Consider the following 14,640-nt stretch of genomic DNA (forward strand, 5'->3'; position numbering starts at 1 on the left):
CTTCACTTCCCTTCTCTCTGAAAATAAATAAATAAAATCTTTTTTTGAAAAAGAAATGACAGGCTATCCCTAATTTTATGTATTTTTATGTTGTACCTGTCATAAAAATGTTTAGACCTGGCTGGTGTGTCTAAGTGGATAGAGTACCAGCCTGTGAACCAAAGGGTCACTGGGTTGATTCCCAGTCAGGGCACATGCCTGGGTTGTGGGCCAGGTCCCCAGTAGAGGGCCCTCGAGAGGTAACCACGCTTTGATGTTTCTCTCTCTCTCTCTTTCTCCTTCTCTTCCCCTCTCTCTAAAAATAAATAAATAAAATCTCTAAAAATATATGTTTAGCTAGGTATCAATTATAATACACGGAAAATATTCTATTAAGTATTCAAATTTATTAATTATTATTCAAAAATTCAAATAGGAAATACATTAAAAGTTATAGAACTTAAAACATTTCAGTTAAAAACACTTGAGTTATAATCTTATTTATATACATATTTATAATTTAACATATATGTATGATTTTATAACAAATTACTTTTTATACCTGTCTAAAATTAGATGAGTCCCATCAAAGTATGGCTGAAGATTTTGCACCACAAGTTAGCAAGGGACGTGTGACTCAAAAATTTCTTCTAATGAGTTCATTGTTTTCTTTATGGTGCCATCGGTCATGTTATAGAGAAGACTTCATGGATTTAAAAAAAAAGAAGTTTAATTAACCTTTTTTGAAAGTATGTTAATTTTTAATTAGTTTTAAGTAAACCTAGATGGATGGACATATATTGCATCTATGTGTCTGTAATATTTTGACAATTCATAGGAATACTATATAGTTCTGAAATAATAAGCAAAACTTAAAAGATAACTTAGTGAGTTATAGTGACGCCTAAACTTTTTATAAAATGCTAACTACATTTCTTAGAAGGACTCCCTTTCTCCTCTCTCCTCTCCTCTCTTCCTTCTGCTTCCCTCCCTTTCCTCCTCCCCTCTCTTTTTCCCCTCTACCCCTTCCCCTCCCCTCCTCCTCTTCCTCCTCCTCCTCCTTCTCTTCGCTTCTCTCACCTACTAAAATGGCATTATCTGATAAGAAAGAGTAGCTGGACTGAATTTTTCAAGTTGGTACCCATTGCATACCATCTTAAATGTATAATTGTGTTATTCAGATTATTTTCTTTTTCATTGTTGTTGGCTTTTTTGACAGTAACTAAAGTACTAATATACTTAGTGGACCCAACTTGTACTCGAGAAGAGATGATAATGTTCTCCAACAACCAACACAGTGCTAGAGAGTGAAAAACTTAGGGCCTATTAATTGTTCTCTCTTGTTCTACTCGCCCTAAGAAAACTTGAAATTGTGCATGAGCTCAGCTGGCATTGTTGTGAGTAAAAATACACTATTTGCCTAGGTAACATCTCAGAGAGAAAAATAAAGATAGTAATTTGAAAAATAAAAAGACTGCAGAAAAGGAGGTTTGACGATATTCCCAGTCTGGTTATTTAAAGGAATTAATATGTTCATTTTATACTACTTTTAAGTTATGTCCTTAATGACCCTTTACAAAACAAAGAAATTTAAACATATTATCTTCTGGATGTCTGAAGCAATTTATACCATCAAATATGGCCTATAAATAGTATATGTAAATTCAATAATAGAAAAATAATAGACAAAGAACCAACTGAAAAATGTATATTCTAGCTAAGAAGAGAAATTTGTTCACATAGATGTGGTTTTCCTTCTCCCTTTAAATGAATTCTTCTGCATGCAAATGAAATAGTTTCAGCCAAAGTATGAAGTTGTCGCACTATGATATTATTTCAGTGTCACTTTAATTAACATAGATTTTTATTTCTTTCTTTGTTTATATCAGGGATATCAAACTCATTTTCACCATCACATCAGCCTTGAAGTTGCCTTCAGAGGGCTGAAATAATTTTAGGGTTGTATAAATGTAACTACTCTTTAACTGTTAAGGAGTTGAAATTACATTTGGCCTTTTGATGATATTGCATATATTGCTTTGATGGAAGTATTTCTACTGAAATACTTTGTGACACTGTGTTAAATAATATGTAACATTTACATATTGAAAAATATTGGGAAAAAGTTTATTTAGCACAAGAAAAATTAAGAAACATTCAAATTTGCTTAGAAAGAGAGAACGTATGCTGAGAGTCATTTGCTTCAGCACTTGCACTCCCAGTCATATTTAAGACAGTAATAGAGGAATCTCAAATCCTAATCAAAGGATAGAGACACACTAACATCCTAGGTCTTATCAAGTGAAAACTGTAACTGTCAACTGAGGTCTACATCAGATTCTGACCCAGATCACATTCAGTTGCTCAACAGGAAAATATGTGTCATATTTATAGAGCAAGTGGAATTCTGGGTCAGAATAAGCACAATTTACAGGAGAAAAAATTTGGTTAATGTGGCTCTCCTTGCCCTAGGCAGTAACCCTTAACACGTCTTCTTGGGATTTGTGTTTCCTAGTGTTTCAAGGTCCCTTGTTCAAATCTGCACTGCTCTGGGAAAGATTGAATGGAGAGGCAGCACGGGCACTGTCACCCGCGTGGATACTGCTTGCCTTTGTTAAGGGAATTCTATTTTTTTAAAGCCCCCCCAATCGTCTGACTTATAGTATCACTGGGAAAACAAATAAAATGAAGCTAAATGAGAATGATGCCACTTAAGAACTCTAATAAGGGCATAAAGAATTTAATAAAGTTAAACCACGTTGAACATAGCAATGCAGATAAAATTACAGTCTGTTGAGAATCACAGCAGTAAGAGGTAAGTAAACATAAAATCAGAGTCTTAAAACTCATAAATAAATGTATAAGCATTTCTCTTCTCTGCTATTAAATATAGGTATTGAAGACAAATCTGATAAATTTATATTTATCAACTTAAAAATAATTCTAGTGAATCATCTTCAGGAAGACAGATGGCATATATAGCTAAAATATTAATGGACTTGAGATTCTAATATGTAAAACATTAGCATTACCATTTATGTTTGATCTTATCCTGGTATATTAACTATCTCAGATTTTTTTTTATATTTAAGTATAGAGATTATAAGATCTGTGTTACCTAGTTATTGTGAAAATATACAATGCATGTAAAAATTTTCATTTAAAATATACAAGTATTATTAGAGTGGAAAGTCTATATTCAATCTATTTAAATTATTTGAATTTAAGGATAGGATATAGGACCAAATAAATCTCTGGTTACCTCTGGAAGGGAATGTTTTCTATATTAGCATAGAAAATTTTTGACATTGTCATTTCTGTTGGATTATTTCCCATCAAAAATGAAGTGAATTGCTAGTGACACTACATGTTCTATAAAATCCATAAGTACCTTGACCTTGATGTCAGTCAAATCCTATGTTCTTGTTATATGAACTTGCTATGTTTAAACTGCTTACATAATTAATATAATATTGAAAATGTCATTTCCAAAGTTATATTTTCTATCTCAGTTGACAAGTGATTGCAAGAAGGTTTTTTTTTTAGAATTTTATTTATTTATTTTTAGACAGAGGGGAAGGGAGGAAAAAAGAGAGGGAGAGAAACATCAGTGTGTGGTTGCCTCTCACACACCCCCTACTGGGGACCTGACCTGCAACGTAGACATATGTCCCAAATGGAAATTGAACCAGTGGCCCTCTGGTTTGCGTGCTGTCACTCAATCCACTGAGCCACACCAGTCGGGGAGCAAGAAGTTTTAAAATAAAGAATCAACATATTTTTTATTAACTACACTTTTCTTATTGCAAGAGCAAATTAAGAGACATGGAACACATTGCTGAAAATACATTTATCCTCTGGTTTATGCTAAACTCACACTTTTTGTCTGATGACCGCTATACCATTTTTAGAAGTAAAATAAGGTACAGGTTGATAGCCAATGTTGATTATAGCAAAAATATATATAAGATTACAGAGAAACATGACATCTGATTCTAATTTATGAACCATTCATTTCAGTTATATATATATATATATATATATATATATATATATATGTAATTAATTAACTTTACCAGCATGTGAAACTTCCTAATACTAAGACCCTCTGATTTACACACAGACACACACACTGTATAAAGACCTGTTACCTTTGGGTATCTTAGATTCTCTAAATTGGACTAACAGTAGGATGAATATGTATGAACAAAGGCTGACATATGAGTACTTTTGGGAGTGAATAAGTACTATTGATACTCACACTGGCACAAACCGAGACTGTCCTGGTCAAAGTGAGGTATATGATTCTCAGAGACTTAAAGGTTTTTATTTAATGACAATACTAGGCAGGATCTAGAGGCAAATTCATAAAATTCTAGGAATTTAAGAACAATTGGGTAGTTCCCAGCTGTGTTGATTTTTTTATTACCTTAGGTAAAGAATATATTCATGTGTATTTAGACTGTTATTTGACAGAGGTGCCAATAACTACCTAAAAGCAGACAAATAGTTAAAACTCAGATTGATCTGACTCCAAAGAATCTTGTAATACCATATGCAACTATAAGAAGAAAAAATAGATATCCAAGTTAAACAGAAAATTATAATGTTAGAAGTACTGTTTCACCATCTTCTGTGACTTGAAAAGTTTATGATGCACAAACTTTGTTAAAGTTATCTAACTAGCCTATTGTTTTTGTTTGTTATCTTCTGTGTAAATTTTAAATAACAATTCAGTTAAGACTTTAGTGCTCACTGATAAACAGTGAAGCAACTGTAAGTCTGGACCAATGAATTCTGAAGAAACACCTTCATATTGTTCAATTTAATTTACAAACTTATAATAGTGGAACTCTCTGGTTTAAATTATACCATCAATGTGTTGGTACATCACGTTGTTTCCTTTATCTTTAATTAAAAATTATTATGTATTCAAGAAATTAAAAATACTGGGATGGGAGTAAAAGACAGAAAACTGTACTTGAACAATAATTAAATAAAAATGCTTAAAATAAATAGAAATTAAAATAATATACCTATATTATTAATTTAAAATTATTTTATTTGGTGATATACCTATGAAAGACTCTAATAGACGTAGCATTCTTTGAAATGGCTATATTATTCAGAATATCAGTTTCACCAAATTTATAATTTTAAAGAAAATACCACTGTACATTCTTTGTAGGATAGTCTACCCTTGGCATTAAGTAAAAAATGGTATACTAGAATCATCTTAGAACCATCTGAGTTTTAATCATAAATTATATTGACTTTACTACATTTTGTTTCTGATGTGATATCTAGAAGGAAGGAAATCAATAAAGGACTATATTTGGCTGTTTCTAAAATCAAGTTTCATGTTTTCTCTTACATTTTATATTCTTCAGGATTAGTGTGGCTCAAATATAGTAATGAATGATAAGAATATTATATATGAGTAATATAGTTCTGAGAGACAGAATTCTTTTATAGGTAACTATTTAAGCAATAGAATGTAAAACATCGTGATGTCTCTGAACTTCTAAATGAAATTATGAAAATCAAATTCTGTACTTTCAAATAAATGATCCAAGGTCATTTGAGATTCAGAATTCTTATATTGGTTTCTATGAGTAGTGGGAGGATAACAGTTTCATTATTCTACTTATACTTTTTGTGTTTCATAATTCTTTGTTTTATAGTTCGTCTTCTGTAAGTTGTGTTTTACATTCACCGCCCCAAGTCAAGTCTCCTTCCAGCACCATCTACCTCTCTGCTGCCCACACCCCCTGTTCCCTCTGGCAATCCCTATACTGTTGTCTGTCTACGAGGGTTTTTTGTTTGTTTAGTTTTGTTTTTTTCTTAACCCCTTAATCAGTAACAGGAGGATATCTGTTTCATTAAATTATTTTCAAATCACAGAGAAAGGTCAACAATCAATTAATTCTAGCCTTTTCACTGAAACTTAGACTTGACGCTTGAAGTGTCCTATCTTTTGTACTTCAGGGGGTTCTACCCATTTTTCATGGGCAGGACAATGACAACTAACAAATAGTACCACTATAGCTAAGGGATCGCAGACTATTCTGTGTCTTTTGTTTGGACCCTCATAGTCTAATTCACACTGTCTGCTACAGCGTCTGAGAGCTTCCTCTCCTCACCTCTGGAAGAGGAAGACGGAAATGCTTTCAGGAACATTGCTTAGTTGGCAGCAGACAGCAGGAGATTAGTGGGGAGACATAGCATTTTGAAGAAGCCACTTTTTAGAAGCCACTTTTGAATACAGCCACTAAGTAGCTGTATTCTCTTTATCCAAAGGGTTCTCACAAAGAGTGAAGTATTAACTCTCAGGAAAAAATGAACATCTGCTATATCTTATGCTTACAAATATCTAAAAGTCATCAAAATTGGGGGAACTAGGAGATGTGTAAGTAGTATTAACTTTTCAGATTAGCTTGATTTCGTGAAACATGATGTTAATGTTATGACCCATTGGTAATTAAATGTCTCAGGTACATTAAACTACTATGAATAGATTACATATGCAAAAGTACTTAGATTATAACAGTGGACAGGAAATACTAAAATAAAATACTTACTTGAAAAGAACCAAGTAAACATTCAAGAAGAAGGAAAAAAAGCAAGGCTGTTATTTTTAAGATAAACTTTCGGGCAATGATTTTTTGTTTGTTCGTTTGGGTTTTTTTTTTTTTTGTAAATTTAATAAACTTTTGTTTTAAAAAAGAAATAAATGCAGAAAATTAGAAAATGTCCATGAGTAAAACTACAAAAATAAAACACCATAGCCTTACAATTCAGCGATAACTACTATTTAGGGTTTCACTATCTATTATCCTAAATCTTTTATGCACACACATGTGCATGTGCACACATCACCTTTTCCCTCATTGAGATCCTCCTGTTTATAATCCAATCTTTCTATTTCTGATCCACACACTCCCATGTTAGTAAATTTTCATCACATCTACTACATAATTTCTGTTCAAATTTCTAAGTCACCTCAAAAACATCTGTACAGCTAGTCTGCACAAACCAGAATTCAATCCAGAATTGCATTTCACATCTGCATTTTTAAAACTATTAAATCTTCTTAATAAAGATCGACACCTTTTCCATGATATAATATTGACTTCTTAAAGAGAACATTCAAGTAGCTTTATAGAGTGCCCCCCCTTCTCGATTTCACAGCTTGTTTCCTTATGGTTAATGATTTGGCTTTATTTCAAGAATTAATTCTGCCAAATATGAAAAATTTGGCCTTTCAAAGTGTCCAAGAAAAGACTTATGTGTGAACTTTAAATGTAGAAGCTCCCTTTTTACTTCTTCAGGTTATTTCTACTTCTTCTATTTCTGTAGGGTTGTAAGAAAAGAAAAAGGGTAAAGAAATGTAAAACAACCAAGGAACTGCTGTGAGAAAATAAAAAATAAATGTTAGGGAGAAAAATTATAGCAGTGACTCTCTATTCAGATATTGAACTTTTTTATTTTTTATTGCCATGACAAAGATGAGTAGTAATGACATGGAAATTGATATTTAGCAGAATTAGATGAAAAGAGTAGAGACACACAGGTCTTATTTTGTTCTATTGTTAGCAGTCTTTCTTAAAATGAAAAATCAAAGAAATGAAAACCAAGTAGAGCATTTTCTTAAAATTTACAGTGATAATGGCATATATCTTTATAAATACATACCACTTATTTTTCAAAAGTAGAAGAGCAAGTCCAGAATTATTTAAAATCTAGAATTAATAAATGTTGGGCATTATTCTCAATCATACATAAATACTTTACAATTAAATATTGGGCTTAAGAAACAAAAATTCAATGTTTTCATAATAGTGGCTTTCAGGGGTATGCTAGGCACATGAGCCAAAAATTATGCCTTGAGTTGAAAACTTAAAATATTTACTGAAATATATATGTAACTGGCATGCTCAAAAATATAACCTTACACAAGCCAAAACACATCACAATGGTGACTTTGTATCCACACCATAGTTTGATTTTCTCAGCATAGCTTTTTTATATTTTTAGAAATTTTATTTAGGAAAATCTAGTTGAATTATAGGAACATTTCAGTATACTATGGTACTTTCAACTGTCAGAAAACAACCATTAGGATAAACTAGTTTGTAAGGATTTTCTACAGTTTTATATGACAATATAAAAAGTCATAATATTTGAAAGATATGTCTTCATATATAGAAGACATTGCACAAAATTTTTATAGAGCTCTTTAAAATTTTAAAGTTTTTATTTAGGATCATCTGCTATCATTATTCCTGATCTATCTTTAAACAAAGTTTATTTTGCAAGAGCAAGACACGTTTTTCTAAAAGAATGCAGCTGTAGAGAGTAGATTCTTCTACAAATAGAAATATAAGATATAAAATATTTACTACGGAAAGTATAAGTGTTCAGGAAATTCTTTTCTGGTTTTGATGTGTATCATGACTTCATGGTCAAATATATATTAGGTAACACCTATGAATTCTACCCCAGGTTATTTCTATAGATAGCATATGAAATTAATGTATTTCAGGGCTTTGACTAGAGGAAACTCATAGATACTACTGTACTCTACAACTCGAAGTTATGACCACAACTATGTGGTTTGGAGCAAGGAAAATTTTTATCTTAAAAAACAATATAAATGATCAGTTCCAAGACTCTATCTTAGCTAATAATGTTAAGAATAAAAATTTCTGTTCAGTCTCTTTCTAATCCCTTTTTGGTACTGTAAACACCTTTTTAACATAATACCTAATTTGTAAACCTCTTTCTCAGGCAATGATGCTTAGGCACACCTTTGATAATAATGTGTCCTCCTGTCATCGTAACTCTGTCTGACCCCATTTTTTATCTTTCTCCTGCCATGGAAGTTGCCCTTGCCAGGGTTTGAAATAGCCCATCTGTCAATCCATCCCTCTTATTAGACCTTCATATTCTGGAGGTGTGGGGCTCAGTGTGCCTCTAGAACTTTCATTTTGGCTTAAAAACAGTGGTTCTCGACTGTGAGTGATTTTGACAGGCATTTGGCACTCTCTAAGGATATTGTCACCACTGGAGGACAGAAGTGTTACTGGCATCTGGTGGATGGAGGTCACGGATGCTGCTAACAAATCCTAAAACACAGAGACCAGTCCCCCAGAACAAAAAAGATCAAACCCAAAATGCCAATAGTGCCACTGTTGAGAAAGCCTGTTTTAGAGAACATTTGGAAAATAATATTATTTAACGCAATAATATTATTAAAATGTATTTTCCATTCACTGATAGATGAAAGTAACATTAAAACAATTTAAAATTCTCCTACATTAACATTTTTGCATGAGTTTTTCAGTTACCAAGTTTTACATTTTTTGGTGAAATGGCATGTTGTGGCTGTTCATCTTCCAAGAGTAGTTGTATGTGCATGGTTTATTTTTTTTAAAAAAGCCACTGTTTTACCATAAAAGTTTTGTCACAGCTCTAAGGCACTTTTATTCACACTTCATGTGAGTAGATTTGTGATACACTGATGTGTACAACTGCTTTTTCCTTTCCTCTGTCTTTTCTGTCTTCACACTTTTTTTCCTTTTCTATTTTGGTTGGCAGAACCCCTCTAATTGCAGCCGGGGTCATCGGAGGGCTCTTCATCCTGGTCATCGTGGGTCTGACGTTTGCAGTTTATGTGAGAAGGAAGAGCATCAAAAAGAAAAGAGCCTTGAGGAGATTCCTAGAGACAGAGGTGACATGTTTTGTTTTGCTTTTTTTCCTTCTCTTCTTGTGTTTAGGGATTTTCATTTAGGTTGGCAAAGTTTAGATGGCACTTTTTAATCCCGGTGAAAATTTTGTTCAATTTCCTGCTGAGAGCTTATATTTTGTAGTATATTATACAAAATTGATCAAAAAGCAGAGTATATAGTGAAAATAATCAAGGCATGTTCATGGCTTAAAGAGGATACACAGTGGAGGTTACAGAAATTACCTTACTGAGGAAAACATCGGTCTGTTTTTTGGGGAGGGGAAGTCCTATTGTTAAGCCCCAGGATATCACAATAGCAAAGGTACTGTTGTACTAGAAATAATCTGGGTAGAGGATATCTCAGTAGCAGAACTAGAAAAATGTTAGAGATAGGATTTTTCTGGTTCAAAATAAAGCCAGATAGACAAGCAATTATGCTTTTACTAGGGTCATTAAATAGGTAGCCACTGATCTCATTATTCCGGCAGTGAAAAGCTGAGTTTACAAGATAAAGCTTAGTGTTGTAATCACACAGACCTTACCACACAATTCATGCGGTGCATTTAATATTGTGCATGTGAGTTATTGTGAATATGCAAATTAAAATAAATTATTATAATTTCTTTTATTTTGCTACACTGAGTTCTCTACCATTCAAGCTGATACTTTTCACTGCACAGGTTATAGGGGAAAAACAACTACAGAAGAACATGCATTTACCAGATTTTTCTTAACTAGAATGCTACAGCTTTCTCCTGATACACACATTCCTGCCAAGGTGAACAATACAGAGCAAATCTGCTCCAAGTCATAATGTTCCCTAGATTTGCTTTCTTTCTCATCGTCAGTGTGACAGCCTTGACTTTTCCTCCTAATGACAATGGAATGCAAATATTCATTCATTCATAAATTTTGCATATTCATAATGAATTAAATGTTTTCTCTTTTCCTTTAAAGTCGAAGTTAGAAGGATAAGAAACTACTTTACAGTTACATAGAGGAAAATACTTTCTGAAACTTGGAGTTACCTAAAATTGCAATAGGCTGTCCTATCAGTAGACACGTGCGAACTTTAGGGGAAAAGGTGTTTAATGACGTTACATGGGAAAACTCAGGAGTGATTTCTACTTGAATTGGGTGTTTATGGATCAACTTGGTTTCACCCTCACACTTGTGAATGAGAGTTTGAACACGGTGCAGGTGCTGTGCACATTTCCAGTTTACCTCGGTAGGGTGCTGGCTGGAGGCAGGTAGAATTTTCCCTCATGTTTAGCTTGGGGCAGTCAGTGAGAGAACTCTCTGGAGTGAATAAACTAGATTTGGAGAGGAATTGAAGAGCAATTCTGTCTCCTAACTATGTGTAGAAAAATCCTCATTGTTATGAAAAAAAGTTGTTTTGTTTTCTTTTGTTATTATGGTGTTTTCTAAGAGGTCCTTCAAATTGGCATTTCATTACTAAATAAATTCACACTGATAGGTTTCAGATAAGCCAATTCTATTTTTGTAGTAATTTATCATTTAGGACTGAATTAGATAACTGTCAAATTGATTCCTATCTTTTTTCTCAGTAAAAGTAAATAAGTATGATTTTTTTTACCACCTAAAAAAAAGAGGAATTTTAAGGAGATCAACTTGAATCCCTAATATTGTAGCTGGACTTCTGAATCAGAGGTGAACAATTTATTACAGATTAGTCTGTTAGAATGTATGTAAAGCTGATACACATTTCCAAAATTTTACTTCTGGTTGTCTTTCTTCTGTTACTAATAAAAGTAGAAAATACATGTTTTTCAACATTCACTTAGAAGTGTATGCCCCACAAGCCCGATGCTTTGATAGATGGTATAGTGTATTACTGAGGAGTGACAGATTCAGTGCCTGCATATGGCAGGCAGTATTACACAGTTTTCTCCCTGTATTATATACCATTGCATTCTTTAATAATCTTCTTAGGTAATTAATGTTCTCCCTATTTCATAGAGGTGAAATGAGAGGGATAAGTTGCTTTCTAAGCTTGGAATGGTAGCCTGGTATATAAGCCTGCGACTGTAAACCCAGATGTCTTTTCACCATACTAGCACTAAAAGAAGAAATTATACTTCTTTTAAAGGTATAATGCTCAAATTTCTGGAAAAAAATCTGTAGACCATGTTCACGGGAGCATGATAATAATAACCAAGCTGGAGGGCCATGGTGTACTTAGCCCTCTAACAGACGTTTGAAATATTGTGGTGTTTTTCAAGATAATTTGAGTAGGAGTAGCCCTTAATTATCCCCTTATGCTGAGAAAGAACAAGTTATTTGTCTGTGTTTAAAATTAAGCTCCTTTATTTTACTTTAAAAAAGACAGAAACTCCTATTTTAAATTCCTTTTCCTCAAGCATAAATAAAAACCTCAAATTAGAACATAGGATACAAACGTTTTGGTGTCCAGAGTGTCTTCATAAGTGCCTACATTTTATTTTCTCACATAGGCAAGAAATTGGCACATATTCACATGTGCCCCTTGCTTATTTATCCTCTCTAACCAAATGGCATCTAAACTGTGCTGTTTAACATTATTAGCCTAAATGTACCCGCCTTTGGCCACACCTCACCTATTTTATGATCTGATGTTTCCCACCCTTCAGCCTTGTCACTCCCTTCATGGAGAAATACTTCAAAGAGAGGTATTCCTCCTTCTCTTTGACGCTGTGTCCAAACTGGCCCTTGATGGCTCCAGCGTCCTCCTTCATGGCAACCCATCTTTATCATCCCAAGAACAGTTTGGACGAGTTTCTCCTTTAGATAGCCAAACCTAAAGAACCTCACTCCCTGTTGTTTTATTCTTTCATGTCTCCCAGCGTTTACTTATGATCTAGAATCAATTCATAGATCTTAAAAATGTTTGATCTAGAAGGTGTCTAGGTCTTGCTACATAAAATGTGTTTAAGGACCATCATTATATGTGAGCATCACTCGGCATTCTATAAAATGCAAATTTCAGCCCAAACCACAGACCTACTGAACCAAAACCTGCCTTTTAGTAGAACTCCAAGTGATTCATATGTACATCAAAGTTTTACAAGCACTGTCCAGGAATATTGGCATTGCGCTACTTCTTATGTTTTGTAAAAATCTTCTGATGTGTTTATCCTGGATTTTAAGTGCCAAGAAGGCAGCATTTCATTGTTTTATGAACTAAATGTTTTTAAATGAAAAAGATAACTTTACGAGAGTATGCTGACATGACTAAAATCTCCAAGTCTTAGCTGAAGGTACCAAAAGGAAGGAGCTTGAAAGGTAGAATAAAGATCCCCTAATTAGTCTCTAAGTTTTTATAAAAATTAAACATGTATTTATTAACATGTATAACTGTATTTATATCAATGTACATATTTATAATTATGTATATACAAATATGTAAGATATATGTATACACACATATAAAAGATACACACACATATATATATTAAGCATAGCCTATTATGCTTCCAGGTCACCACACATTTGTTACTTGAACTCACCAGGCAAAGAGCATAAGAAGAGAAAAGAATGGGTCTGAACTAATGCTGACTAATCCATAATACAAAAATATGTTTTCAAGAAAAAGTGTGTTTGTGGTGTTTTTGTATGTGTGAGAAAGGGAACCAGCCACGGATACAGAAAGAGAAAGAAAAGAGAGAAGCGCTGATGATTGCATTGAAAGTTATAACTTGTTTTTTTTTTTTTGTCTTTCTTAGTTGGTAGAGCCCTTAACTCCCAGTGGCACAGCACCCAATCAGGCTCAGCTTCGCATTTTGAAAGAAACTGAGCTCAAACGAGTAAAAGTACTTGGCTCGGGCGCTTTTGGAACTGTGTATAAAGTAAGTAAAAATAATATACACCATCAGTTATTTTAAGTTTTGTCCCAGACTTATTTTAAATAGTAGCTGGGGTTAGTGCTCTAAACAACCCAATTTCCTTTTAGTATCATAGAGAAGAACCTTTCTAGTATTGAGATGTTGGAGCACAAATCAGTTCATTTTTTTTCATTAATTTTTATTATGCAAGGTAAGAATGGTCATGGACATGACAAGGCAGGAAACACTGGTACAAAACCAAAGTGTAGTTCTTTCTGCACCCTCCAGAGCCTTTTTTGGTATCATGCCCCTGAGGAAAATGTCGTCCTCCTCGAAAACATCCAGCTCCAACCGGTTTCCTTTCCCCCTGCACAGTGCCCTGTGAAATCCCAGACACGCTCTTTGATTCAAACCTCTCCCCACTTAGCTGATCTCTTCAGAATCCACACTCCTATGCTGATGCCTTAACAGGGGAGGACTAGTTCCTAAACAATCTTTTATCTACCTGGTGCTATGTTTGATTTAATAAACGTTCTCCAGTTTGATGCCCTTATCATTATATGCAGACTAAAAAAACAAAATGACTATATTTTGTGAAATTCGGTTCAGACAGAAGGAGAGGGTGAGCTCAGGGCTCTTGAATAGGAGAAGCCTTCCTGGAGAAGGAAAGTTCGAAGGGTTGTATTTGCATGTTTGCTTATTTAGCTTAGTTCCAAAACCTACTCAGAGGCCAGGCCAAAGATTAATGGTGGTGAAATTTACTCTTAATGGCAAATAGCAAGAATAGGAAACTCTGTTCAGTTAGTGCTAAGTTATTTCCTGCAGTGCTCATTCTTCCAGTTCCCAAATTTACTTTGCCAGTTTTATATGTTTCTTTTTTTAATTTTATTTTTTAAATATTTTATTTATTTATTTTTAGAGAGAGGGGAAGGGAAGGAGAAAGAGTAGGAGAGAAACATCAGTGTGTAGTTGCCTCTCATGTGACCCCTACTGCAGCCCAGACATGTGCCCTGACTGGGAAGCGAGCCAGCGACCCTTTGCTTTACAGGCCCGTGCTCAATCCACTGAGCTAGGGCCATAGTTTTATATATTTCTTAAAGCTACATGCAA

General features: G+C 33.8%; 1 protein-coding gene across 3 annotated transcripts in view; it reads left to right on the top strand.

Annotated features, from left to right (window-relative positions):
- The window catches only part of ERBB4 (erb-b2 receptor tyrosine kinase 4), a 999,063-nt gene that overhangs the window by 772,127 nt on the left and 212,296 nt on the right, over positions 1-14,640 (top strand). For all 3 annotated transcript variants that reach the window (XM_037042022.1, XM_037042020.1, XM_037042023.1), the window contains exons 17-18: positions 9,580-9,712; positions 13,432-13,554. In XM_037042022.1, the coding sequence (XP_036897917.1) occupies positions 9,580-9,712; positions 13,432-13,554 (256 nt within the window). The remainder of the gene's footprint in view (positions 1-9,579; positions 9,713-13,431; positions 13,555-14,640) is intronic.

The sequence above is a fragment of the Sturnira hondurensis genome, unplaced genomic scaffold (genome assembly GCF_014824575.4).
Source record: "Sturnira hondurensis isolate 20B ecotype Veracruz unplaced genomic scaffold, ASM1482457v3 Scaffold0003681, whole genome shotgun sequence".
Taxonomy (NCBI): Eukaryota; Metazoa; Chordata; class Mammalia; order Chiroptera; family Phyllostomidae; genus Sturnira; species Sturnira hondurensis.